Source organism: Nanorana parkeri, unplaced genomic scaffold (assembly GCF_000935625.1).
Source record: "Nanorana parkeri isolate BGI_ZX_2015 unplaced genomic scaffold, ASM93562v1 scaffold134, whole genome shotgun sequence".
NCBI classification, from domain to species: Eukaryota; Metazoa; Chordata; class Amphibia; order Anura; family Dicroglossidae; genus Nanorana; species Nanorana parkeri.
Genome location: NW_017306402.1, coordinates 913,252 through 940,407, shown reverse-complemented (window position 1 = coordinate 940,407; position 27,156 = coordinate 913,252). Strand labels below are relative to the sequence as shown.

At 39.5% G+C, this 27,156-nt stretch overlaps 1 protein-coding gene across 4 annotated transcripts in view; it reads left to right on the top strand.

Annotated features, from left to right (window-relative positions):
- SATB2 (SATB homeobox 2) overlaps positions 1–27,156 on the top strand; it is a 177,270-nt gene that overhangs the window by 139,948 nt on the left and 10,166 nt on the right. For all 4 annotated transcript variants that reach the window (XM_018553915.1, XM_018553914.1, XM_018553913.1 and 1 more), the window contains one exon: positions 3,927–4,124. In XM_018553915.1, the coding sequence (XP_018409417.1) occupies positions 3,927–4,124 (198 nt within the window). The remainder of the gene's footprint in view (positions 1–3,926; positions 4,125–27,156) is intronic.

Here is a 27,156-nt window from a genome sequence, read left to right as displayed (position 1 = left end):
GAAGTATATGCAGTCAGACGGAGATTATACTAACCCTCATTATTATAGTTTTTCTCTATTTTCCTGTTACAACAGTTGTATAGGGTTTCTTAATATGACTTTGCAGTCTAATGGGCACCAGCTTAAGGCTAGCAACGCACTGTTAGATTTCTCTTGTTCAGAACCATGGGATGAGCAAAAGAAATCATTAGATTCCCCCTACTGTGATAAGCAGTGTGGATAGAGGAATCTCCACTGCCAGCTATTGTATTTAGCAGCCACTGCTCCTGTGGCTGCTGAATACACTAACAGTTGTTCGGCTGAAAATTTTTCACCCGGCTCCTATTACAAAAATTGATTAAAAAATAAAATTTGTCGAAAGGTGTGGTGCAGTCAGGGCCACAAAAAGCTTGAATTCCAGCTAATTCAGCAGACATTGGCTGAAATTCAAGATGGACAGTTTTAGACCCAGTGCACTCAATAAGCAGCATTCAGTAGCAGGCTTGATCTCACACACCCTCTATTCCTCTGTAATAGGGATTGTATGGACAGTTGACTGTTACTTGCTCTGTGACACTGTGGGAGGACAGAAAGCAGCATTTTGTACTGGCAAAAAAAGCTAATTTTAAGCATTTCCTATAAAAAGTCAGCCCCAAATCCTTACATGCAGAGATGCAGGTTTATAATGAGGTAAAAAGATGTGAGACTTTACTTGGGGTTTAATATTTTCATTAAGCAATTAGGAAAATGTGTTCACCCATAGCAGAAATGAGTTAAAGGGGTCTATTTATAACTCCTCCATCCAACCATATCATGAGTGATGGTGTTTGCATGGCATTCCCATCACTAGAGGGAGCGGAGGAGCATAGGAGTTCCTTTGCTCCTCGGTTCCCTCTAGTGGTGGAGTTCTGTATGAGCGGAATTCGCCCAGCATACGGGCAGTAGAGTTATAGATAGACCCGAATGCGTATCTAAATCCCAACACAAAAAGCGCTTAGAAGTGATGTTTGCATTAGTGTTAACTTTTTAAGCTAAGAACATTTTCAGCAAGAATAGAAAATACCTGAAAATAAACATATATGTTTGAAGTCCAACCTGTGTGACAACAATGGTTCACACCAAAAATACAGTGGAGAAAAAAAGCATAGACATGAAGGGACAGTCGTGTTTTTAGCCAGTCCGGCAGTAACCAGGTGAGAGAGTGTCAAGTCGTAGTACAAGGAAAGATGGTAACAATTTTTTTACAGTTTCTATTTTAATTAGTCTAGAGTTCCCTTTTAACCCAGGATATATTGGCAAATGTTGCCTAACTTAAATAGGCAAGTTGGAATCTGACTGAGATCAAACATTTAAAAAGACACATAGTCGTTTTCTGTAGAATGTCATAAATGCTCAAAATCAATCGTCAGGTAACCTTAAAACCGAATTTACCAATTTCTTCAATTAACATTTTGAATTTTGCTTAGAATAAATCAGTGGTGAAACAGCTCTTCTTATGACGGTTTAACAGCATACAAAAAAAAATCTTATTTCCAGTTCATCTGATAAAACCATGTTACCAATATGATCAGATATCAGGTTTTTACAGTGTATTAAAATTCCTTATGTCATTACTTTGATCTTTATCAGTGGAAACAGTTCACTAGACTAACAGCTTACAGCAAAGAAAATAATAGCAGAATATACAAAAGGAATGGAATTTAGTGTCATCCCTTAAAGGTTAACATGCTCTTTTAATGAAATAACTCAAATTAATTAATAAGCTACACCCTTATTTATTTGGGCTGACTGGCGGATCGGACACGGAGGGGGCGGGTACAGCTGGCTCTGCCTCTAGATAGGCAGAGCCAGCTGTCACTCACACAGCTGGGCGAATCCAGACATAATTGTCGGGATCCGCTTCAGCTGTGGTGTCTCAGTATACCGCGAGCAGTAGCTCGCGATATACTGTGGCGTCTCAGTATACCGCGAGCAGTAGCTCGCGATATACTGTGGCGTCTCAGTATACTGAGCTTAGGGTGACGGGAGGACGCTAGTTTGTGTCCTCCCGTTACCCTAAGGAGAAACTATGGGGAAAAGCCTTAACCCCATAGTTCTCCTTTAAGAGTTATTCTTAAAGTGAATGTAAACCCAAACACTTAATCCATTTATGTTCTTGCACTATCCCTGTCATTTGCAATGCCAAACCATTTAATTTATTTTTATATTTCCTGCTGTCCATTCAAATCTATACTTGGTGATCCTACCAGCAAGATATATCCACAACTGCTTCCTTCCTTAGGTGATAACATTTAAAGATCTCTTCCAGCCTTTTCCAGCAACTTCTTGTATATATACACCTGCTCCAACAAAACCGGCACACCTTTGCACCAGGGTCTGTCTACGGGTAGTGGTGGACTATGGGTGTGCAATGTGTTTCAACACCTGCACTTGTATGTTCCACCAGGGGTGCATGTGGCAGGCTGTCAATGCAGAGGCACAATTGGGAGATAGTTATCACCTTGCAACAGGAAGTGCTTAAAAAAGGATGTTTATGGCAGGATGGACTGGTATTCATTTAATGAATGCTTCAGATTTTAAAAGTTTGGAAACAACCTTTGAAATTGTATTAATATGTTGAAGCTTATGTGAGATTTTAGGGATTGTACATGTACTGGCAACGTCAGCCATAGTCACCACACTAAAACTATTCAGCAGTAAAAAAAAATTCAGCCGCCATTGGAGCAGGAACATCTTTACAGGAAGAAAGTAAAGGGAAAACTATTTGTTTTGACATAAAGTAATTCAACCCAGTTTTACTTATATTGCTCTATAAAACTAGGGATTATTTTTTGAAAGTTTAGTTCTACTTTAAGTACATGTAGCAGCCAATCAAAATTCATTTTGTACTTGTATGACGTTAACAGAGGGAATTCTGATTCTTTGCTATTAGTAACTGCACTTAAGAATTAGCACTCAAGGATAAGAACTCTTCAGGCCATAATTGTCCTAACTCATCTACTTCAGTCTGGGTATGATCAGGACATAAAACGTAGCTATTCTACTTTACTGCTAGAAGCTATGTTTGAGCGTGCCATAAACACTTTTAATAACACTTTATATGGAATTCCACCATTATAGAACTCTTCAACGTTACTCAGGTAAAGCACCTAAATATATAATCTTACTAAGGATCTAATGAAATGTGTACAAATTGTGTGTTAGGCTCATAAATTATATGCCTCTGTTACCCTTATAGCACAATTGTCATCCCCATAAAACACCCAATTTTCAGGAGCAGGAGAGATGAAAAAAATGAAACACATGGCATACACTTCTGTGAGAATTTCATAAATGTAAGCTCACAAAGGCTCAGTAACAAGAATCTGCCCAAATGTGAGACTCAAGCAAGCTTCTTATAGTAAGTCATGCATTAAAATCCAGTCAGGAAAATGGAAGACAATACAGATGGGCATGTGTGGGAAGAACAACCTGTCCATAACCATCCAGGAAGTATGTACAGCTAAACCATAACACTGGCCCATACATAAATAAAACATTTGTATAAGACCTACCATTAAATTATAGAGTTTACCCAGATGTTTGTTCTCTTTAGAGCGTTATTGGTATACATTTTCAAGGGGGCATTACTCAAAGTCTTTCAGTTTGTACTTAAGTTAATTTGTTCTGTGGTGCTTCATATACTAGCCATAACCACCAACAACTATGCTGGTGAGGTCCAGTAGACCACAACATTACTGTCCAGGAGGCATTGTTCTGTTTTAACAAAGGTTTTGGAATAATTTGGGGCAATCACTTAGAGGTCTGCCATGAAACAAATTGTATTTACCCAGGTGTCCTTTGAACTTTATGCAGTAGCTTTTTCAATTCAGAGAGTAGTTTCCCTCATAAGGGAGTTGTAAAAAAAAGAAAGTGTGTAAATCTCTCTGGTCATTTGCTTGCTGCAGGGCTGGCTCTGTGAACTTCTGCGCTGGAAGGAAAACCCAAGCCCAGAAAACCGTACATTGTGGGAGAACCTGTGCACCATACGTCGTTTCCTGAGTCTCCCCCAACACGAGAGAGATGGCGTGTATGAAGAGGAATCTAGACATCACCACAGTGAACGACTTCAGCATGTCATACAAATCACTCCTGAACCTGTACAGGTAAGAGATGAATAGCCTTCACTTTTCTAGCGCCGATTACAAGTTGGTGTGTTATAAACCCAAAGGACCATTTCTACTAAAGCAAAAGCAGTGTTCACGATAAAACAAATCTGGCCTACTGAGGCTGATAATGTTGGTCCTCTGATGTTTTTTCACAAGTCATTTTATATAGGTGAAATGCACTGCAGTCTAATTTTTCCATAGCTGAACCATGTCACACGTGACAACTCCCCAGTCACAGAACTTCAAGGCAAAGAAATTTGTAAAGGTTGCTGCATTGGTGGCTGGATGAGTGAGGCTTCACAATGTTACTGGTGAGTGACAATCTGCAGCATTTTTGTCAGTGAGGGATTGACACCTCATTTAACTGGCCAGCAACAGGGCAACCTGTGGTGGTTTCATGGAGCTGGAGTTTTACCCCAAGAGATCCTTAAAAAACCTTGCTGAGCATGGTGGAGGGAGCTAACTAGTCTTTCTTCAACAAAAGTCAAATACAGTACAGAGCATCCATTTTCCCTGCAACACTTGCTACTTCTACTACCAGTCATACCAGTCATTCAGACATTGGCTGTACTTGACGTATTATGTTACCTATCCAAGAAATACTGTTTTTTGCTATAAGGAGCATGTGGTAAAAGTCCAAAAATAGTTCTTTATTTTCCAGCTTGAAAAGAACTGATATTGAAATCCCTTATAATAATAATAATAATAATATTGCTTGTAATAATCATGGGAATCATATTTCAAATACAAATGGCTGTATAGTCAGACCCAAAGTAGCAATACAACTCAAGCATTTTCTACATGATTTACCTAAGAGTAATACCTGACCTATAAAAGCTTTTTTTTTTTAGGTTAGTCAGCCTTGGTCATCCCCTAAACCAGCCATACTGTATAGTGCAACCATTGTAGGCTGTACACTAAAACCCCTATATTTGACATTAGTACTTATGGATAAAATGTGGTAACTGTAGATTGCACACTAGCACACCTAGACTTGACATTTGTGCTTATGGATAAAATGCAGCCACTGCAAACTGTACTCTAGGACCCCTATACTTCTCATTTGTGCATATGGTTCAAATGCAAATACTGTAAACTGCATGCTAGGACACCAATAGTTGGTATTTATGCTTATGGATAAAATGCTGTCATCATAGACTATACTGTAGGACACCTATACCTGGTACATGGGCTTATATTAAAATACATAAACTGTAAACTTTGCATTAGGACCGATATACTTCTCATTTGTGCTTATGGTTAAAATGTAGCCACTGTAAACTGTACACTGGGACCCATTTAATTGGTGTTTTTGCTTATTGATAAAATGCTGTCATTTTAGACTGTACTGTAGGACACCTATACGTGGCAAAAGTTCTTATGATAAAATTCAGCCAAAGTAGTCTGTACACTAGAACACTATACTTATTAATTGGGGTTATGGATAAAATGCAGCCATTGTAAACTGTACACTAGGACCCCTATACTTGAAATTTTTGTATATGAATACAATGCAGTTACTGTAAAGTGTACTGTAAGACACGTATAGATAAAATGCAGCAATTGTAAACTGTACACTGGGACCACTATACTTGGCAAGAGGATGAAATGTTGCCAGTGAATTATACAGTATAGAGATTTCTTTAGTAATCTACACAAATATGACCTGAAGTGACCGTTCGCCAGGGATGTTTTTTTAGCAGGCCAACCTATAAATCAGTAATGGAATACCTGTCTACGTTTTGTATGTAGCCACTTTTGAGTTTTCTTCATTTTTTTCCAATCATTTAGAATGCAGGGTAGCCAAATGGATGCAGTTCATGCACAGAAATAGCCACACTCGTTAATCTCTGAACTTTCCAGTACCTGTGTTGGATGACTTGTCCATTTAGAACAAGGAAAACGCTGTTTTTAAGTATAGCAGATAGCAGCACATCAAGATGAGAGTGTTAACTACAGATAACTCATACTGTGCACCTCAGGGAGATCTTTTTCAATTGCTTCTGAGGCCTTAGCTGCCTCCAATCTCATAAACTTCCCACTAGGGACTTGCTTCGCACCCCTCTGTTATAGTTTACGTATGGCCCCTGGCTTACACTGCGCAAGCCCTTATTGCTTGTGTAAATGTGTCAGTGCTAAAGTACATGATGGATACATGCAATAAGGTTAGAGATGTACTACTATATGTGTACAATTAACCTGCACAGTGCCAAGTAATCCTGTAGTGCTTTAAAATAAGGCTTTCACGAAAGACAAGCTTCTGTTTGATCTAGATTGTGTTACAGTAGGTGGAAAAATATGGTATGCACTTCTGTAGACACATGAATGATAGTCGTGCTCTAATATTCTGTGCAGATCTGTAATTTTTCATTTGTTTGTACAGGGTTGTGAACTTTCTTTGTCAACACATAAAAACGAAATGTCATATTCTTGATGAACGAGATTTTTTCTCTTTTTTTTCAATTAGACACAACCCTGAACAAGAATCCTTGACACACCAATATCTTGCATTAGAGTTATTAAAGAGAGATAAGGGATTTTTTTTAGCTATGCTTTACAGCTGACTTTCTGTATTTGTTCAGCCTGTTCTTGAGAAGGCTAACAAGTCCTATCGGGACCCCCATATCTTTGCACATGAACAATTATACTTTAAACAATGTAATTTATTAATGCGTGGCATATTTTCAGGTATGCTATACTCATGCACAGTCTTACTGAATCATAAGTGGTGTCGTAACAGAATTTAAAAGTGTTTATCCGGCTCTCCAAGTTATGTTACTAAAATCAGATCAGCCCCCAAATATATGGCACTTATCCAGCATGATTTGGGGTCTTTCTTAAAGTGTAATATATAGCAAAATCAGTTATTTTTTAAGTTTTGGCATGAGTATGGAATCATTAAAACCTTTCATCTGTCACACCCCTGTGTCCTGTCTCAGAGGTGAAACATCAATTGAAACGAAATCTTTCACTTCTTGCTGCATTAGAAGCAGTGTCGTTAGCCTGCTGTTTGTGCATCTTCGGTTGGCTGTTTGGCTAACTATAAGGTCTATTAGATAGGCAGCCCAATGGCCAACTGAAGAAACTTGTACAACAGGCTGACCATGATGCTACTAATTGTGGGGCAGTTGCTCAGGGTTGTCAGCCTTCAAAATGACCTTCTGTTACTAGCAGGATCTCCAGGTAAAAGCCTTGGCAGCAAATTCACACAAAAAATGCTTTGGAATACTGCATACTATCAGACTTGATGCCAAACAAATGGAAAAATAGATTTTGGGTTTACATAAACTCTGATGAAATGATGCTTTCTAAAATAGATGAAGACTTTAGCATTAAGTACAAATATATTTTCCTGTCTCTAATTATTATGGTAAATGTCCAACAATACCAGTTACTGGATGACTGACACCTGCAGAAGAGACACTCTAGGATACCCTATGACTAAAGACTTACAAAGGGCTACTCACCATATTGTTTCAGCAGTTCATGTTGTCTGGCATTTTTATTTTATTCAAACTCTATAAGTCATTTACTTCCACAACACATACTTGCAGATCTTTTGGGACTATGAGACTGCCCAAATCCTGGCATATGTATTTTTACATCTTGGATTAACAAATAAACAATAACGTTTGCTAAAATCCTTTAAATTTGGAGGGATGACTAGGGCAGTATTGTTGTTTTTTATATGCAAAAGTTCAGTAACACTTTCAGCATTGTTTAAAAATTACTGAACTATTTGATTTCATAGATTGAGTCTTGTAAAACACTTGTCCAATTATGTAAATCAAATAAAGTTTCCAGTTAATTTCCACATGTAACACTAACAGGGTTATTCACAAAAGGGAGAATAGTTTGGAGAAGGCCAGAGAAGTGAACAATCTAGGTCAAAATACCTGATTCGGAAACAATCTCCAATTCAGTTCACTTTCCAATTCAACTATGTTGCCTTAGATTGTTCACTTCTCCTGACTTCTCAAAACAGTGATGCAAAGGGGCAGCATGGAGTGATATAATTGACCTTATATGGCTACTTGGCCATATTAGGTAAATTACATTATGGCCATGTAGTCATATAAGATAAATGACGTTAGGACAATTATCTAACCCCTTTGTTTATGGTCATTTGTAGGGTGGGGAATGTGTTGACCTGCAGATCATTGGGCAGAAGACCCATGTAGTTTCCATTTAGGGATGAGCTCAGGATGGGCACGGGTTCAGTCTGAACCTGAGCTCATCCATAGTCAGGTATGTATCTTTTTTTGTTACAATTCAAGGTGTGTTATCTTCTATGAACAATTAAGCTTTTTAAATTAAAACAAAAAAGGAAACATCGAGAAGCAGATGATCCTGATCAGCCTGAGCACCCGCGGCCAGTAACTAGAAGCTGTATAACTGTGCAGTAGGCCATAGCAACTGATTAGTAATTATGTTTTACTGTCCTAACTTTTCTAAATTGCTAAGAGGTGAGACTGGGTGCTCCAGGTCACTGCACTTTACTCTCCTTCATAGCTCTATACACTGACCTATTATGTAAACCTGTACGCCCTACTTACCTGTGGTATTTGATTAGAATGTAAATCATCTTTCTTTTTTCCACTGATATATTTGAAAATCAAAAATTTTTTTTTTCAAATCTAGAAAATAGAGCTTTATTTAAACAAATATAAAATATTTTATTCCTTTACTATGACCCCACTGATTTGAAAGCCTATTTCCTTTGTACCCAAATAACACCAACTGTATAACAATTCCATTATTACAAACACATATTAATGTTAAAAAATGATGGTGAGCTGCCTGAAATCAATTAAGGTATTTCCTTTAGCAACCAATAAAATTCCAGCGCTCAAGCACGGATTAGAAAATAAAGGCTCACATATGACTGGCTAGTCTGGGAAACAGCCCAATGTTTTATTTTCTTGATAAATTAGTCATTATGTGACCATGACAGAAATATAGTATGCGCCTAACTTGCTCTTTGAGGAAAATACAGTCTATTTTTAGCTCTGAATTCCAAAGGACGTGGTGTCAGCCCTGCCTACTTTATTTTTGATTCATTACAAAGAACGCAGACCTCTCCTCGTCTCCATTACCCCTCCTTGTGCACAGGCAGAGAGCACAGAAAGCTTACAAGATTTCTAGCAAAATCAACTTAATAAAGATTTATATGCTTAAAAAAAAAAGTTTTACAGGGTTATTAACAGAAGGGTGAAGAGTTTGGAGAAGGCAGGAGAAGTAAATAATCTAGACCCAAATAGCTGATTTGGAACAATTCTCCAATTCAGTTCACTTTCCAGTTCAGCTATGTTGGCCTAGATTGTTCACTTCTCCTGCCTACTCCAAACTCTTCCCCCTTTTGTGAATAACCCTGTTAGTTTCCTGCAGAATTGGCTATTCAATGGATCACTGGCCCTGATATCTTGTTTTAGGGTGGCTTCTTTCTCTTGCAGGGTCCTATGGAGCTCTGTGTGTCTCCCCAAACACACAGGCACAGCAAGGCAGTCCACTCCCCTGCTCCCCTCTCCTACCTTCTACAGGCTAGTAGATGGATGGCTGCTGGAGTCTGCACTTTCCCTTATGATCATTGCTGAGCAATGTCTATTTGTTTGATATGAATTCATTTTTAATAAAAAAAGTTTAATATTATTTTAAGCTTTCAGAAAGGATTTTCAAACTAAGTAACCTGTTTATTGCCATAAAGCCTGCAACTGTTAGTGAAGACAGACAGTGCATTTTATGGCAGACAAAGTTGTTCGTTTTGCTGAGTAAATCAGGTGAGCGTGCAAAGAGGTATTGTGAGGCTGTGCCGATAATAGTGAGATACCTTATCAGGGCCCCAGCACACACCCACAACCATTTTCTGTGATATGCTGCCAATCAGGGCTTTAAAATTAGTTAATGACTGCGGAATCCTCGGAATGTGACAGCACCTACATGTTCTCTATTGCTTACTGTAACATCCACCTCCCTAGCACAGCTGCTATCAAACGTTATAAATATACAGCTGTCCTGTAACTAGGAAGTCACTGAGAAAAGTATAGCAACATATTAACAGAACAACCTATAGGGAATGTCAGATCAGTTAGACATGCTGGGTCAGACCAGCCTCTAGGAATAAATAACCTTAGCACTCAGGGTTTAGTCCAGCTCCTTCTTCACATTAATGTGTCATTTTAAAATTTTCCAGAAAATTGGTCACACATGAAGCAAGATTACATTGTTGCAAAACATTTGAAAACTTTTTTAAAACATGAAAACTTTTGTACAAATCTATTTGTTTTCTCTAAAATGTATGTAGGCATTGGTAATGAACTGGCAGGGAAAATCAGCCGTTTTAGCACCTACTCTTTATATCTGCTTCGAGTTAGGAGCTCTCGATGCTGCTTTGTTTCGGGACTTCAGATAAACTCAACTCAACTCTAGCATATAAAAAAGTAACATTTATTCCAGATATGTATGTACTAAAACAATAATTCAACTGATGTTACATAGAATCAGCATTAATGTCTCAATCTGTTTTGATATCGGCCTCCTTTAATAACCTATATATAGTACATTCCTACCTAGGTATAACATATATTTATGCTTAGCATGCTATCTCTGCAAATGTCACAAAACAGAACTCCAGGTTGTATAAAACAAACACCATTTAATTCATTTCTGCATTAGTTATAAAATCATTGATCAATTATATATTGAACTAGCTTTATTACCTTGATGTTTCCTAATATTAAACTCCTGTAATCTTTTGCACAGCATCATTTATGCAGGAAGAGAGAGAGTGAGAGTCAGGGCTTTATTGTATTGAGGTCAATCGAAAACAGGCCATTACACTTTTAGAATTTTGGGCGACACCTGCACATCAAGAAAATTCTAATTATGGGTGGCCCTGCTGGCACCATCTGCTTTGAGTAACTTAAAAAAATCAAAATAGCCAGGTGGAAAATTGTTGGCTGAACAGTGGCTGTTTGAGTATTCTTTGAGTTTGAGTATTCTTGACAGTTGGGGGCATCATCTTGGATGGGAATATCAAGCAGTTTTGAATGGGCTTAATGGAATTAAACAAAACATGTATGACCAGCTTAACCATGAGCAAGCTTCATTATTTTGCTGTTGCTCCATCATTGTCCATTCACCTCCACCTCTGTAGTTCTTGAGATATCCCTCCAAGAGCCCTAAAAGGCACTAGATTCAGTATTTCTATGTGCTTCATACTCTAACGGATACTCTATAGGATCTTGTAGGACTCTTAGGGTGGTGCCAGCAGCATTTCAGCTTTCAGTCTTCCAGGTACAGGGGGGGAACTGTGCTTGTCTCCTTGCAATCAAAAAAGAAACATCTCTTTTGGATAGAGTTATTCTTTAACATTTAGTTACAGTGTGATGTTTACTGATCTGCGTGTACTGCCATGGCAGCAAGCTACAAGGGTTGATTCATAGACCTTAGTGGAAGAAGTTGACTGTTACTTCTCTTACAAGTGAAAAAGCATTTTAAACAGTTTTTCTTCCCATTGCAGAAATGAATGCTTTAGAGTTTATACATTGTGCTCATAGACATTATAAAGTCTCCTTCTGTCTAATTTTATTTTGTATAATCATTATATGCCTAACAAGATCCAATGCAGACTTTTCTGTCATATTACAAGTGTATTAGTCAAGGAGAGTTACTTTGAACTAGTTCTTTCATTTAGAGATTTACTTTACTGTCACCACCCAGCAGTAGTTTATGGGTTATATTGCCCAAAATCCCCATCCAATTGCATCTCTGTTCACAGTGACATGTTACATTGTAACGCAAGGCTGCGTTTGGGACTGTCAGCAAGTTTTGAAAGCGTGGATTAAATATTTATTGTGGCCGTGGAGCGCAGAGAGGGTGGTTGGAGCTATAGCCAGCTGGTAAGAGATGCCAGCTTACTCTAGAGAGCAACACTGTGTTACAAGCAGGAGGCACACGCTAACAGAATGTGGCAACTTAACCCTCTGATAGCCAGGAAACCAAGTGCCTTGACATGCTTTCAAAAATGAAAATCAGTTTATGAAGAATTAATGAAAATCAAACCACTGTGTGAATATTGGACTATTATTATAATTATTTCCTATTACTACGACTGCCCCAGCAGAACACCATCAACATACCTACTACAAAGTATAAACCTAAAACGGCAACATGAATAGTACTAAATATATGCAGAGTGCATTATTCCACTCTGGCTAATTTGATTTCGGTTTACTAACAGTCAGATCTTTCCATAAATGGCACATCCAACAGAAGTAAAAGCAGTACCATGTCTAACAGCACTCTTCAAAGTGTCTGAGCTTTGTAGTTAATGCACAGAACTAAATATTAAGAACAACAACGTTATTATTATATTCACTTATTTACCCAAGCAATCATTTTATCACAAATTCAGTAATTAAAACAAAAGTCTCTTGTCGCTTTACAATTCACTTGTTAAAAGACTGCAACCATTTCTATTTAAAGTACACTCATTTTCTTAGAAGCTTGAATCAATAAAATATGCAAAGATAAAGAAAATAACCTGAGCATACTGTCTAGGAAGTACCAATAACTGCTTCATTACCTTATGATTGGCTGATAATGTTATATGTATCCCTGATCATCGTCCCCATTAATCACCACTAAAATATAACCAGTTAATAAATGGTTGTGGCATACACAGTTAGGAAAAGTGATTTATGGTGGTAGGAAATAAGCATCTCTGTGGTGATAGAGCATTTCAATTCAGGCTGATAAATGATACACTTCTACTGCTAATGTGTTTAAATATCAAATACTTATATGGTAGAGGTGTAACAATAATAAAGTGGAAGTACAGTCATAAAAAAATGGCTGTTAGTTTTTATGACAGAAGAGACTCTGTATGTCAGTGTTTGTGTGCACTGAACTGCGCTCAGTGTACAAGCTCAGCAAGGTCCTGTGCTGAGATGAAGTTACTCCTGTGCATAAGCGTAAGAGTTACATCATCCCAGTCTGACCAATCTAGAGGCTAAAGACATCGAACTTGGAAGAAGACCAAAAGAAGATGGAAGCACCAGCGAGTGAGGAGAGTGTTGACATTGCATAGCTGGAGGGAACCACCTGCAAGGTAAGTCGTCCATAATATGATAAAATGCTGATCATAGTAGCACATTATGTCAAACACCTTTTGGGGGGCCCAGTATTTGAAGTCTGTGTTGGTAGTTTACTATTGATTTAACAAAAAGTGTTACAACATCAATACCAGTCTCGCCCAAGACATTGCATTGACCTTCTGCAATGTAATCTTTGTAGCACAGACCTGGCCTGGTTGAAGGGTATGTAAACCCTAACAAGGAACTTCTCTTTTTGTTTTTTGTTAAATATACCATTAAAAGCTGTCTTATATCTGTTTACTCGATAAATGCAAAAAATACCTGTTGATCTTACAAGAGATCTTGTGAGCTGATAACTTCCTGCGCTCTGTGCCTGAGCTGCATTCTTATCAGGAAAACTGTTACCAGTTATTTACACTCATCCTCATAGTTAGAGCCAACATGTGACATTAAAACTGTCACATGTCCACTCTAGATCGGGAGGGTCGCTCACTCACTTCCCGATCATGTCCCTGCAGAGAGCGGTGAATGTCAGTCACCGCTCCCTGCAGGGATTCCCCCCTCCCCTCTTTCATCCTCCAGCGCTGACTGGAGGAGCGGACGGAGGAGGGGGCGGGCACATCTGGCTCTACCTCTAGATAGGCAGAGCCCACTGTCAATCAGCCAGCTGGGTGGATCTCGACAGTATTGTCAGGATCTGCCCCGTCTGCGGCGCTCTCAGATTATAGCAGGCAATAGCACGCTATATACTGAGCTTTGGGTAAAGGGGGGAGGTTAATATATGTCCTCTCGTGACCCTAAAGAGAACTATGGGATAAAAAGGTTACCCCATAGTTCTCTTTTAAGAAACCAGAACCCACCCCCTGTGTGTCATGGAGTAGAGGGAAGGGGTGGTTTCTGTAGGCCTTTCCTATGGTGACAACGCTTCTCCATAGATACAGTAAGGTGAGTGACCATGTAAATGTAAGTTTCTGTGTTCATATACAGCAACTGCACATGCCTACTCACTGTACATTGTTGGCATATGTTTTTTTAGAAATACCTCTGCAGAGGTGGAAATTGGCTTTAAGGTTGAGTCAATAAACAGGTGACATGTTCACTTGTCCAGTCATCCAGTGATACCTACAACCAGGCAAGATATACAACCAGGCAAGATATGGAGAAGTTTACTAATTAAATAATATAGTCTCTCACAAAAGTCATCTCTGTCAACTTGTTATAAAAAAAACTCAACTTTAGTTTTAGATATCCTTTTTATATTTCATGCAATCAATTTGGGAGCCTGTAAGGTTTCGTTTAGGACTGTGTGATTGCTTTGTTCAAATTTGTGTATGCTCTGAAGCCTTTATGAAATAAATATAGAGTAGTACTATTGGTAGGTTATAAGTAATCAAATTACTTGAATTTTACAAAACTGTCAGTTTTGGAGTGACACATCTCCTTCTCCTCCCAGTCAGCTGGGCGAGGGGCTTATGTCACTGACAGTTTTGTGCGGCCTCGGGCTCCGAAATTAGTCCGCACCAAACCTTCGCGAATCCCTAATTATTCCTATTATCCTAGTGATGATAAAGATGCAAACATTGAGGTTGGTTTACTACAGAAGTTGAGAATCTTCACTTAATAACTTGAGTGAAAATTCACATCAGTTATCCAAGCATGTGAAAAGTAAATTCCTGTTTATTGTATGTGTACTTGACTGGGTATGCAAATTGAATACTGCAACAATTTATTGAGTAATTCCTTTAGTAAATTAACCCCAATGAATCTTGGGGTTGTTGCACCGGAAATAAACATAAGTGTGCTCTAGACAGCTTTCATTGGTTTCTCATTGGCTCTATTGGTGGCTAGAATTAGTCTTTAACCCTTGCAGTGAATTTATGGCACAGTTCTATTCCTAGCATGTTTCTAAGGCAGAGAGTGTGGTAATTGAGGGGTTTCCTCACTGAGTACTCAAAGTCACTGGAAATGCCACCTTGAGCATGGCTATACTGTTGTGGCTTTTGCACGTGGTCATTTTTGGAGTAAATATTAAAAAAATTGTTGACTGGGTCATTTTTCAGCATATGTGCACTTTAAAGGGCATATTTCATGAGTCAAATGTCAATGCGAAAAGCCTCAGAAAGAAACTCATTCTCTAAGTGCGGACTTGTATACTAGTTGTACGACCCTGATATCACTCACATTAAAGTTGAACAGATTAAACTACTTTAAATGCCTGAGGATTGCAGCTTGTACCCGAAGTTTCTTACATGGATATTTTGCTCCATTTAATCCTATGCCACATGTGCCTTGAAAATGTGTAGTACAAATAGTGATAGTTGAAGTAACGGTCAGTTTATATGAAAATAACAATAACATATATATTATTATTATTCCAAATCCATTTTTAGGGTAAATTATATACTTTTTTTAATGTAGTATCCATTTTTAAGCTATTGTAAATTTTACTTCCATCTAGAAAAGGAAAGGAATAAAAAAAAAACTGTTTTGGCAAGGACATGCAGTACTGTGGAGCCCATAATAAAAAAGGTACAAAAGCTACATTCATAGCTCTAATCGGACACATGATTTCAATAAATGCGCCAACCCTTTAAAAGTAAGATAATATATTAGGAGTGTAAGAGCATTTACATGGGAATTGATCTTAGTCCTGCACAAATCATCTTTCCCATATTCAATATAGGTAAGCTAAATGTTGCTTACAAAGAAAACATTGTTTTCAAAATACATTGTAAAGGATCCATATATTTAAAGGACAAGTCCAGGCAAAAAGTCAAGACAGTAAATGAGCTGCTGCAATTCCCCAGGAAATATTGAACTGTTCTAAAGACAAGTTACTACAATACACCTTTCCAAGGCACCATGACGTCCCCATTTCTGCTTCATGTTTATACTATCTACCAGGGCTAGTTTATCATACTGTAGAAAAGGTATCCGCTGACAGCAAAAGGCGTCCTTCAGACTGGGGAGAATGGTTAGGAGTAGAGTGCAAGGGAGCTGCAGTGGATCTGCGCAAGTCATGCTGGGGAGAGCTGTGGGCTTGGGATTGGAAAGGAATAGTATAGCGGTTGGAAAAGAGTGATAGGGAGGTGATAACAAAAAAATGAACCATAGGATAGTGTAGAATGACACATACACAAGCCCTCCACTAACAGGACAAGGCAACGAGGTGGACAGTATCATCAATACCATTCAACAATTGAAATAAGATTTGATATGACATTTCCAGACCCCCAGGTTTTTGGCAGCAAGGTTTTTTTTTTGCAGATGAGCTGGTGTGCTGCAACAAATAGAAAATAAACATAAGACTGCTACAGACTTAAAAACATTTATATTATTACATACATACATTTTTCAAAGTTGCAATGTTTTGGCACTGATTGTTTTCAGATTTTTAAATGAAATTTAATACTAGATATAGAAATAGTGTAATTGTATTATTTCTTAAGGTGCAGTTCCACTTTTTAACTCTTGTCATGTGTTCCTATTCACACAGCATACTTAAAAATCATTTCAAAAAATGTATTACTTGCTTTTTAGATGTTTATTTGGTGAAGGCATTTGTGCAGACTGCAGGCAGCTCTGAGCAGTTTGAAATTGAAAGTAAAGGGACAAACTGAAGGACAGACCCAGCTTCCTCTCATTAACATACGATGCTTAAAAGAGAACTACAGGGTAAGCGTTTTTCCCCGTAGTTTTCTTAAGGGTCAAAGGAGGACATATACTAGTGTCCTCCCATGACCCAAAGCTCAGTATATCGCGAGCTACAGCTTGCGGTATACTGGCACAGCTGGGACGTATCCCGACATTACTGTCGAGATCCACCCAGCTGCATGAGTGACAGCTGGCTCTGCCTATCTGGAAGCAGAGCAAACTGTGCCCACCCCCTCCCCCATCCGTTCCTCCAGTCAGCTCTGGAGGATTGGAGCGGGGAGGAATCCCTGCATGGAGCCGTGACTGACAGTCACGGCTCTCTGCAGGGAGATGATCGAGAAGTGAACAAGCGACTGTATGTGTTCACTCACTTCCCGATCTATTGAGCCGACGTGTGACGGTTGCATTGTCACACGTTGGTTCAAACTACGAGGATGAGTGATTTTCACTCACCTCATAGTTCTCCTTTAAGTCTTTCACCCTTTGTTAGGACAGACAGTGTTCATATCTAGTTTACACCTGATAATGAGACCTGCCAGCATAATATAAACAGGATAAATTAGAGCAAACAATAAACATCCCACAGCCCTCTCCTTTTTTTTTTGTTATGCAATGTGAATGGGAACATGTAAGAAATGTAAAGTAGGTGCTATCCCAATTTAGTTGCAAAAGTTGAAATACACTTTGAAAGGACTAGAATCAGAGCTATTTATTTCATGTTTTAAAATGCCTTGTAAAAATAACTGCTTCAAACAGCAACTCTACGGGTATTAATTTTGAGTAAAATACAGTACGATTGCTCTTGAACACTGCTGCCGCATGCAGGTTATAGTTTGTACTCCAGTTTACATCAAAGTATGAGACATGTCAGTTATTCCATTGCAGGAAATGGTGCCTTGAAGGGGCACACCTGCCTTAATTTGTACCATCAATCATCCACCACAAACCATGCAGATGCAAAATCCTTTACACTCCTGAACGATTTTGCATGAAAGTTTTACTACAAACAGGTCAGGAAAGGCCAGCAAAATGTGAAACCCAATATGTGGTGTCTTTATGTGTTAAGGATTTCATGCAGGTGTAACTTGCTGTAACGCATATTCTGGTTTATGACAGATGAAAGTGCTAACACGCACACAGCTAACTGCTGCTATGTATACGGTCTTCTTAGCTTCTGTACGCAATGTATTTTCCATATGTCACCAGTCTGTCACACAGTATTATAGAGCGCACCAAATTTTTATATTGGTTCAATATTCAGCTTAGTGTATCTAGATAAAATGGGCAGAAAGCCTAAAAAAGACAAGAGTGGTATTTTCATTATATACTTGATAGTAACTGTAGCAAAATAATATTTTATTTCTGTACCATATTAGAAATAGTGTGCTTATCCAAAGTATATACGAATATTGAACCATGATCAAAAGGAAGTAATTTACTGCATGTAGATGTTAATTGTTGTTGACCGTGAAGCACTTTGCCTCTATCAAACTCAACTAAAGAATTCTGATGTAGGATCCGTTCACACTTGTCTGGTTTCCTGCAGTAAAACACAGGCTTTAATTAACGATATCAGCATTAGTATGTCTAGATATAGATATAGATATTAGATATAGCATACATGTTTAAGTTCATTAAATGTTTATGTATTTGTTTATGAATGGTACCGAGCAGAATAGAAAAACAGTTAAAAAAGTAGAAAAAACAAAAATAGAAAATGATTCGGCGGACAGCCAGCTCCGCCCAACTGTTTTCTATTGGCCGGGACCAGCTGTCATTAGAATTAGAGCTTGTCGGAGCCGGCGGGGATATGAAAGCCAACTCTGCTAAGCTCTCATCCTAATGACAGAACAGCGTCTGGTGGTTACCTAGTATCCACCAGACGCTGTTCTGTCATTAAGATGAGAGCTTAGCAGAGTCGGCTTTCATATCACTGCCGGCTCCCCTAAGCTCTTGTTGTGATGACACATGGGCGTCCCTGGTTACCTGGTAACCAAGGATGCCCATGTGTCATTACACGCTGAGAACCCGTCAGGGCTGCTGTGATTTTTACAGCAGTTCCGCCGGGTTCTCAGTGTACTAATGAGCTGCAGTGTAATGACAGAAGGCGTCCCTGGTTACCAGGTAACCAGGGATGCCTTCTGTCATTACACACAGAACCCGGTGGAGCTGCTGTGATTTTACAGCAGCTCCGCCTGGTTCTCAGTGTACTGAAGAGCCGCAGTGTAATGACAGAAGGTGTTCGGCCAGCTTCGGATTTCCCCTTGGCTCAGTCGAGCCGAAGCATACACCTTTGGGGGCTTCGGCCAACATCGGGGGCTGTACGGGCTATAGTGAATAGCCCGTACAGCAGCCCTGAACCGAAGGGGTCCTCAGGCTGAAGATACCCGAAGGATGAGCCGAAGGATCAGCCGAAGCTACGGCTAGATCCTTCGGTAGCTTTGTGAATAGACCCCTTAGCTTCTATGCTTCTATGGACTAATGTCTTTATTCAACCTCAAATACTATGTAACTATGTAACTTGTTCAGTTGAACGTTAAAATTAATGCTAAAAGCTGATTGGTTGCCATGCACAGCTGCATCATATTTAATCTTCTCCAGTGTTAGTAAATTTCCCTTATTGCTTCGGGGAAAAGAATCTAAAAAGAAGTTGAATCTCGTGTGCTAATTGGGTCCATTGACACTTTTGCATTGTGTTAACATGGAAAAAAACATGTTGCGTTAATGCCACGTATAGTAAAAATTAGCCTTAATAGACATTCCTACTTTTAATGAAGTTGTCATTTAAATATCCCCCACACTCCCTTGAGTGACAGCCACCTACCAAAATACATTCAGCCCTTTTTCTGAACCCTTCACTGTGTGGCACTACTCGGATCCACACAGCCTTTCAAAATAAATTCTCAGATACGTTAAGGTGCTACTGGGCATACTTGCTTATTATCCCATTCATCCTAACAGAGCAACGGATAGCAGTAAAAGCCCTGTACAAAATTTTAAAACAGTTTGGCTAGACAAAACAACATTACTTCAAACATTTTTTTTTTATATTTCACAATTTGCAACTTTTATAAAAATAACAACTTGCGATCTTGCTATGAAGCTCTATGTTCAGGTACTTCCTGCTATAGAGGCGCAGATGTTCTGCTGTGTTGTCACTCTGTCTCATGGGCTACGATTGAATCTACAAGAGGCTGTTTAAGAGCAAATTATGCAGGCATGGCCACTGCCATTGCCTGTTGTCACAATTAGGGCAATGATGTTCTGCAGTAGCTGGAAGGCATGCATGTAGACATGAAGTGGCTGCAAAAAGACTGTAGGAGATCACCAGCACTAAATGTTATAAAGAATAAAAAAGAGGTGAAAACAGTTATTTTGAAAATAATTTAGTTTTTATTATTTTAGCAATCATTAATAGTTAATTCAGTTAGGGTTTACATTTACTTGAAGGGTGTGGTTATCCCTTAGTGCAAAATATAAACATAAAATGCGCTGCTGATCAAGTAATGCAGTTATATTTGTTCTACACTTCTGCAAAACAAAGCAAATGTGAAAGTTTCACATGTAGGGATGTGGAACAAATATAAACATGGAATATTACATAAGATTGAGACATCACTGTTTGCTCACCATTTACAGAAGCCAACATTATTAGTTTCATCTTCTGACAACCTTTTGCTACATTTATTTAAAAATGCTTGCTTTCTTTGGTTGGAGTTGTTTTTATTTACTTAAACTACTTAAACTAGTAAAGCATCGTCTCTTCTCTTGCACTGATTAATTAGCAATGTTAATTGAAACAATATTTTGTATTGTGAACCACGTCCTTGGAATCAAAAGAACTTCATATTTCTACCATTCCCTGGGGATAAAGGTTAACCAAGTTTATTCCCCCCTCCCCCTTGGAGATATTGAGCAAATCGAATGCGCCCTGTGAGTCTCATTTTGGAAGTGGAAGAGAAGCTTTTCCCCGGCGTCTTTGGAAACGTTAATAAATCCACGATAAATAAAATCACGTCTAATACCATAACTGGTTTTCCTTGGCATGGGAAAGCTACAGGCCACATCATGACGTGAAATAGCTTCAGTCTGCAAAAGCCTACCTCCTATTTGCTAAGTAAACTTGGCTTGCAAAAATTCCTGTGTGCAGCCATTAATACAATCCTCCTTGACAGCGTTTAATTAAATTGCTCTCACCCCATACTAAATTCATTAAAACTAGTTTGGTACAACTGTTCCAGCAATGACTGGGAAGACCTTTTATTCCTTTCCATATTTTACAGGAGGTACAAATGAACACTGCAGTATCCCATTTCTGTCTTATTGCGCCAAAAAATTATCATGGGTGTAGCTTATGGCGATAAGCAAATATGAAAAGCATGTGTTTTTATAATAAAAAAAAATACAAATGTGGAAGGCAAAAAAAAAACACATACCGTATTTTTCGCTCCTTAAGACACACTTCTCCCCACCAAAAGGCGGGCAAAAATGTCTGTGCATCTTATGGAGTGTATGTGTGAGAGCTGACAGTGCACCCAGAGACCGGTCTAAGAGCAGTCTAAGAGCAAGCCAGCTCCGAGGATTGGTTGAGTAACATTTTTGGGGAACCTAGACAAGCACTTAACCCTTGCAGTGTGGGGGTAGCCCCACTGCAGGGTTTAGGTACACGTTTGCCTGGAGTTCTGCTTTGTAGGGAAATAGGTCTGAAGGAACATAACTGTGTGTGAAGCTGCTGATTAAAGCATTTCTCTTTGTACTGTAGACTGCACAGCATGTGATTCTTAGTGTAGCCAAACAGATTCAGAGTTACTGCCCTGGGGCTCACATGTGGCTGAGGGTTTGAACATGGCTGCTTCTATGGGAGAAAACGCACACAGGTTATACTCCTTCAGAGAAATATTTGCTTAATAATATTATCATATACATATGTAAAAGTTAAAAAATGAACTGCTGCTTTTGTACAATTACACTTATATTATGGTGTCCCCTGAACGCAGCCCCCTTCCAGTCTTATCCTCACCAGCCCACCAGCCAGTGACATATCATCATCAAGGTCCCAGAGATAATATCCCATTTTTATGAGCTGGGCCCGAACATGTGCGATGCATCAAAAGTGTAGTTACAGTGAATCATATAGCTCAGGGAACATTTACCTAAGCCTAGGTTCACACCTAGGCGATTGAGTTGGTGAGCTGTTTATTGCGTGTTTTCGTTTGTGAGACTGTGCTTTGAAAACCGCGTTGTTGTAGCTTGGTTTTCAATGTATAGAGATGTCTATGGGACCCAAATCACGCAACACCTGCCCGAAAATAGCTCTTGCACCGTTTAACGTAACAGGCAATGTCGTCCGCACAACAAACCCGCAAAGGTGTGAACAACCTCTATTGACTTCAATGCAAATCTGTGGGGTCTATTCACAAAGCTGCCGAAGGATCTGGCCGTTGCTTCGGCTGATCCTTCGGCTAGCTTCGGCACCAGGACCCCTTCGGTTCAGGAGAACCGAGGGGGTGCTGTACGGGCTATTCACAAAAGCCCGTACAGCCCGCGAAAGCAGCCGAACCATTAGCCGAACCCAACGACCGAGACATCAGCCGAGCATTCCGGCGAACACACCCGATCTTAGACGAGCAACCCGGCGAACCTAACCGATCCCAGCCGAGTATTCCGGCGAACACACCCGATCACGGCCGAGCGGCTCAGTCGAGCGCTGAGCCGTGCTGAAAGACGAAGCTGGCCGAGCGGCCGGCCATTGGCCGGCCGACAGCCTGCTTCTGACAGCTGGGCGGAGCCAGCCGTGATCTTACGGCTGGCTCCGGCCACTTTCAGAGAGATCAGCGTCCCTGGTTGCTAACCAGGGACACTGATCTCCAAACATCTGACTCTCCCTGGCGCCCCGGGAGTCTCCTGCTCCCGGCCGCCAAGGAGAAAAACCCCGCTGTGTCTTTTTTCTTTATTCTGACACGGAGCGATGTCAGAATAGAGAAAAAAAAAAAAAGTCCCATTCAAAAGCATTGGGACATTACTATTGGCTATTTCTATTGCAATAGCCAATAGTAAACTAGCATTGTACCCGCCCTCTTTTGCAGTTCCCCACCAGGTCCACCAGCAGAGGGCGGGAACAATGCTAGTTTACTATTGGCTATTGCAAATTGAAATAGCCAATAGTAAACTCTCAATGCTTTTGAATGGGAATTTTTTTTTTCCTCTATTCTGACATCGCTCGTGCCAGAATGAAGAAAAAAAGACACAGCTGTGTTTCTCTCCTTGGCGGCCAGGAGCGGGGGGCTCCCGGGGCCCCAGGGAGAGTTTTTACATTTTTTTAACTTTTTTTTTTTTACAGCAGCAGAGCCGCCGGACAATAGGAAACTATTGGGCGGAGCTAGCTGTCACTGCTAGCTCTGCACAATCGTTTTCCATTAACTTTTTTCTACTTTTTTCACTCTTTTTCTGTTCTGCTCGGTGCCTCTGAGGGACCGAGCAGAACAGCCGAGCCAAATGCCGCTCGGCGGCATTTGGCTATTCTCTCACTGCTGTTCGGGATCTTTCAGAATAGCCCGAACAGCAGTGTGAAGCCTGCCGGAGGTTCGGCTCAGCCGATCCAGATGTTGGATCGGCTGAGTCGAACTCCTTCTGCACTTCGGGTCAGCCGAACATGCTGAGCATGTTCGGCTGATCCGAAGCCACACGAAGCAAGCCGATGTACGGCTGATTTCAGCCGATATACGGCTGAAATCAGCCGTACCAGCCTGAAGTGAATAGCCGAACGGTGTTCGGCTCACTTCACTTCTGATCGGTCATTCACTCGGCTGCCCTCGGCAGCTTTGTGAATAGACCCCTGTGTTTTACGCGATATCGCGCGACTTAATCCGCGCGATAAATTGCCTAGGTCTGAACCTAGTTTTAAACACCCAAAGGAGTGCAAAGAACTGATATTTGTACATCTATATCTGAAAATATTTGCAACAACTGAACATTCCCTTTAATTGTCTCTTCCATCCTTCAATATAGTTTGGAAGTAAAATAGGAGAATTATAGCTGCCCTCCTATAGCTGCCCTCCAGTGTGATTTTTCACAAATCAATTAGTTTTCCTTCTTCGTGCCTGGGTAAAAGTGTATTTCATTCATTCCTAGTATTTATATAGTGCTGACAATTTATGCAACGCTTTACATACAGAACATTCACTTCAGTCCCTGCTGCTCTCAAGGAGCTTACAATCTAAGGTCCCAATCTCACATGCATACATACAAGTGCCAAATTAGAGAGGAACCAATTGATTTACTAATTCATCTTTGGAGTGAGTGAGAAAACTGGCGTACCCAGAGAAAAATCCACACAAAAACAGGGAGATCATGCAAACTCCTTGCAGATAGTGAGTGACCTGGCAGTATTCAAACCAGGGACCCCCAGTACTGCAAGAAGAAGGCAGAAGCATGAACCACTACGCCACTGTACACTTTCTTTAAAGGAGAACTATGGGGTTAGGGCTTTTCCCCATAGTTCTCCCAAGGGTAACGGAAGGACACAAATTATCATCCTCCCGTCACCCAAAGCTCAGTATACCGCGAGCTTTAGCGAGCTTTATACTGAGACGCCGCAGCCAGAACGGATCCCGACAGTTATGTCTGATCCGCCCAGCTGCGTGAGTGACAGCTGACTCTGCCTATCTAGAGGCAGAGCCAGCTGTACCCGCCCCCTCCCCCGTCCGTTCCGCCAGTCAGCGCTGGAGGAACGGACGGACGGACGGGGGGGGGGGATCCAGTCCCCCCCCCCTGTCACGGCTCTCTGCCGGCACAGGATCAAAAAGTGAGCGAGCGCCAGTATGTGTTCGCTCACTTCCTGATCTACTGAGCCGACCTGTGACAGTTTCATTGTCACAGATGGGTTAGATTATGAGGCTGAGTGAAAATCACTCACCTCATAGTTCTCCTTTAAAGGAAACCAATACTGAGAAACCTAAGTAGACTACCAATTATAACATTTTCTAAAAAATTCTAATTGCTTGGCCGATTTACATGTATAAGATTTATTTTTTTGCTTTTAGTTGATTGGTGACTCTATGGGCCAGCATAAACATTGCTAGTTTGGTCAAACAACCTCGTAAAGTTTAGGTACATAAAAGTTATGTGCAAAACAACTATTTCGTTATTGTTTTAAATGCTTAGAAAACATTTATTTTTGATTTGTTGGCATTGATATTAAATGCATGTACTTCATATGGGTAATATTAAAGAAAAGTGAATACATTGCAAAAAAACAATCACTGTTACAAAGGAGTATATTGAAAATGATTTTGCTTTCCTCAGTCATCCTCATTTTACAGCTGCTCATGTTTGCAGTGATGAGAGGCTGTGTCTATGATACAACTACAAGTATATTAACAATTAACAGTAACATTATCACATGCATGCTTTCATTATTTCAGTTATAGTGTAACCTATTGTGAAAAAAATTATTCACCAAATTTATAGTACCCTATTTTATTTTTCAAGACACTTGTAGATCTTTCATATGATATGTCAGATGTGCATTATATGTTATCCACTGTTGACAAATGTAAATGTTTAAAACATCATCGATGATAAATCATAAATAATGATTACAAATTTAGAAAACTGTTTTGGTATGCTCTAGTCAGTTTGCTGCAAGATAATTTTTTTTAATGTGTTAAAATCTGCATTTGTAGATAGAAAATTAATTAAAACCCCCTGTTTTTTGTTATTTTATTTTATTTATTTTATTATATTTTATTTTTTTTACACTTTATAAACTTTTTTATTTTCACTTAACTCCATAGCTTTAATGAGAACAAGCTAAGAAGCCCCCTATGTGATAGCATTGGGAAAGTAACAGGTACTATCAGGTACTGACACCATTTATTGTTGTCTTGGGCTCGAGCCAGAGAGCACAGTAATCGCAGAGAAGGGGTTCTGGCGGGTGAAGGGGGGGGGTTGGCACCTTAGGCTTCCTGTAAAAGTCATCAAAGGGCTCTACAGCCACCGAGATTACTTTTAGTAAATATCCATCACCCTGCTGAAAAAAAATAGAACAAGCTTGCTTTGGCCTGTTAACGAGCTTGGGCATATGGGATAAACCCGTGGTCCTAACCTGAATGTTTTACACTTTCAACGAGCAAGATAGATAAATAGACAGGTAAATAAAATAGTGATAACCTATTGTGCAATGGTTATGACATCTCATTAAACCCCAATCTTTTCTTACTGTACATATATCTTCATCTAAGGGGGAGAGGTGTCTTCAGATAAGACTTACAATGAAATTTATTTTGTTGTCACAAAGTGATAACCTAACACCTGTCATAATAGTAAATTCTAAACACACAGAAATTTTAGAACATTGTAGATATAAACATAACAAGAACTACTGTTTAAAGCTTCATATGCACATCTGTAGTACCGAAAATCGTAAATTAATATAGTTAATATGGTTTCCATTTTTTCACAGAAAGAAGGGTGCAGAACTAAAAATAAATGCTGCTGCTTTCTGCATGTATAAACCTTTAGCGTATAGGAGAAGAGCAGAGAACTAAAACCATGCAAATTTTGATGTCACCATTAAGATTTGCATCCCCACTGTGCTGTTCCTAGCTGCCTGTATTTGCATTGGTGATGAAGAGTGGAGAAGGAAATCGGTATTAATAGTTTATTGGCAGTTTAATGTCTTGGCACCTACCCTACCTATGAAATATAATAAACAGGAAACCGAGTGATGCAGAGTCGCTCAATAATATTTTCAATCAAAACCTTTCAGCAGATTGCAAGGCGACCTTCCTGTAGGACCATTAGCTCTCCCAGTTTATAGGATGAAAGCACTTTAACCCTAAGGGTGCCAGCATATTACACAGGTGACGTCTGGCTGGCCAGAGAAATTGAAAGACCTCCCAATAATTAATCTAAACAATAGTATTTTGCAGATGATGAATGATTAAGGGAGATATGTATTTATAGATTTTGATCGAGTGTTGTAAAATGCTTGTGTTGTTTTGTTAATATTGTATTACATACATTACATATATACATATATATATATATATATACCCTATATGGGGATCCCCTATCATATATATTTTTTTAATATTGTATTACTCAGTGTTTGTATAGCAATGTACACTCACCTGTACAGTATAATTTGTTTTTAATTGTTGAAAACATACTATTCCCAGCTGTCCCTGATTTACAGAAGTAGTCTAATTTGCTCCAAACGTGTCCCAATAACTTTTTTCCCCTTTGATATTTTAGAGCGGTCAACTTAACCATTTTTT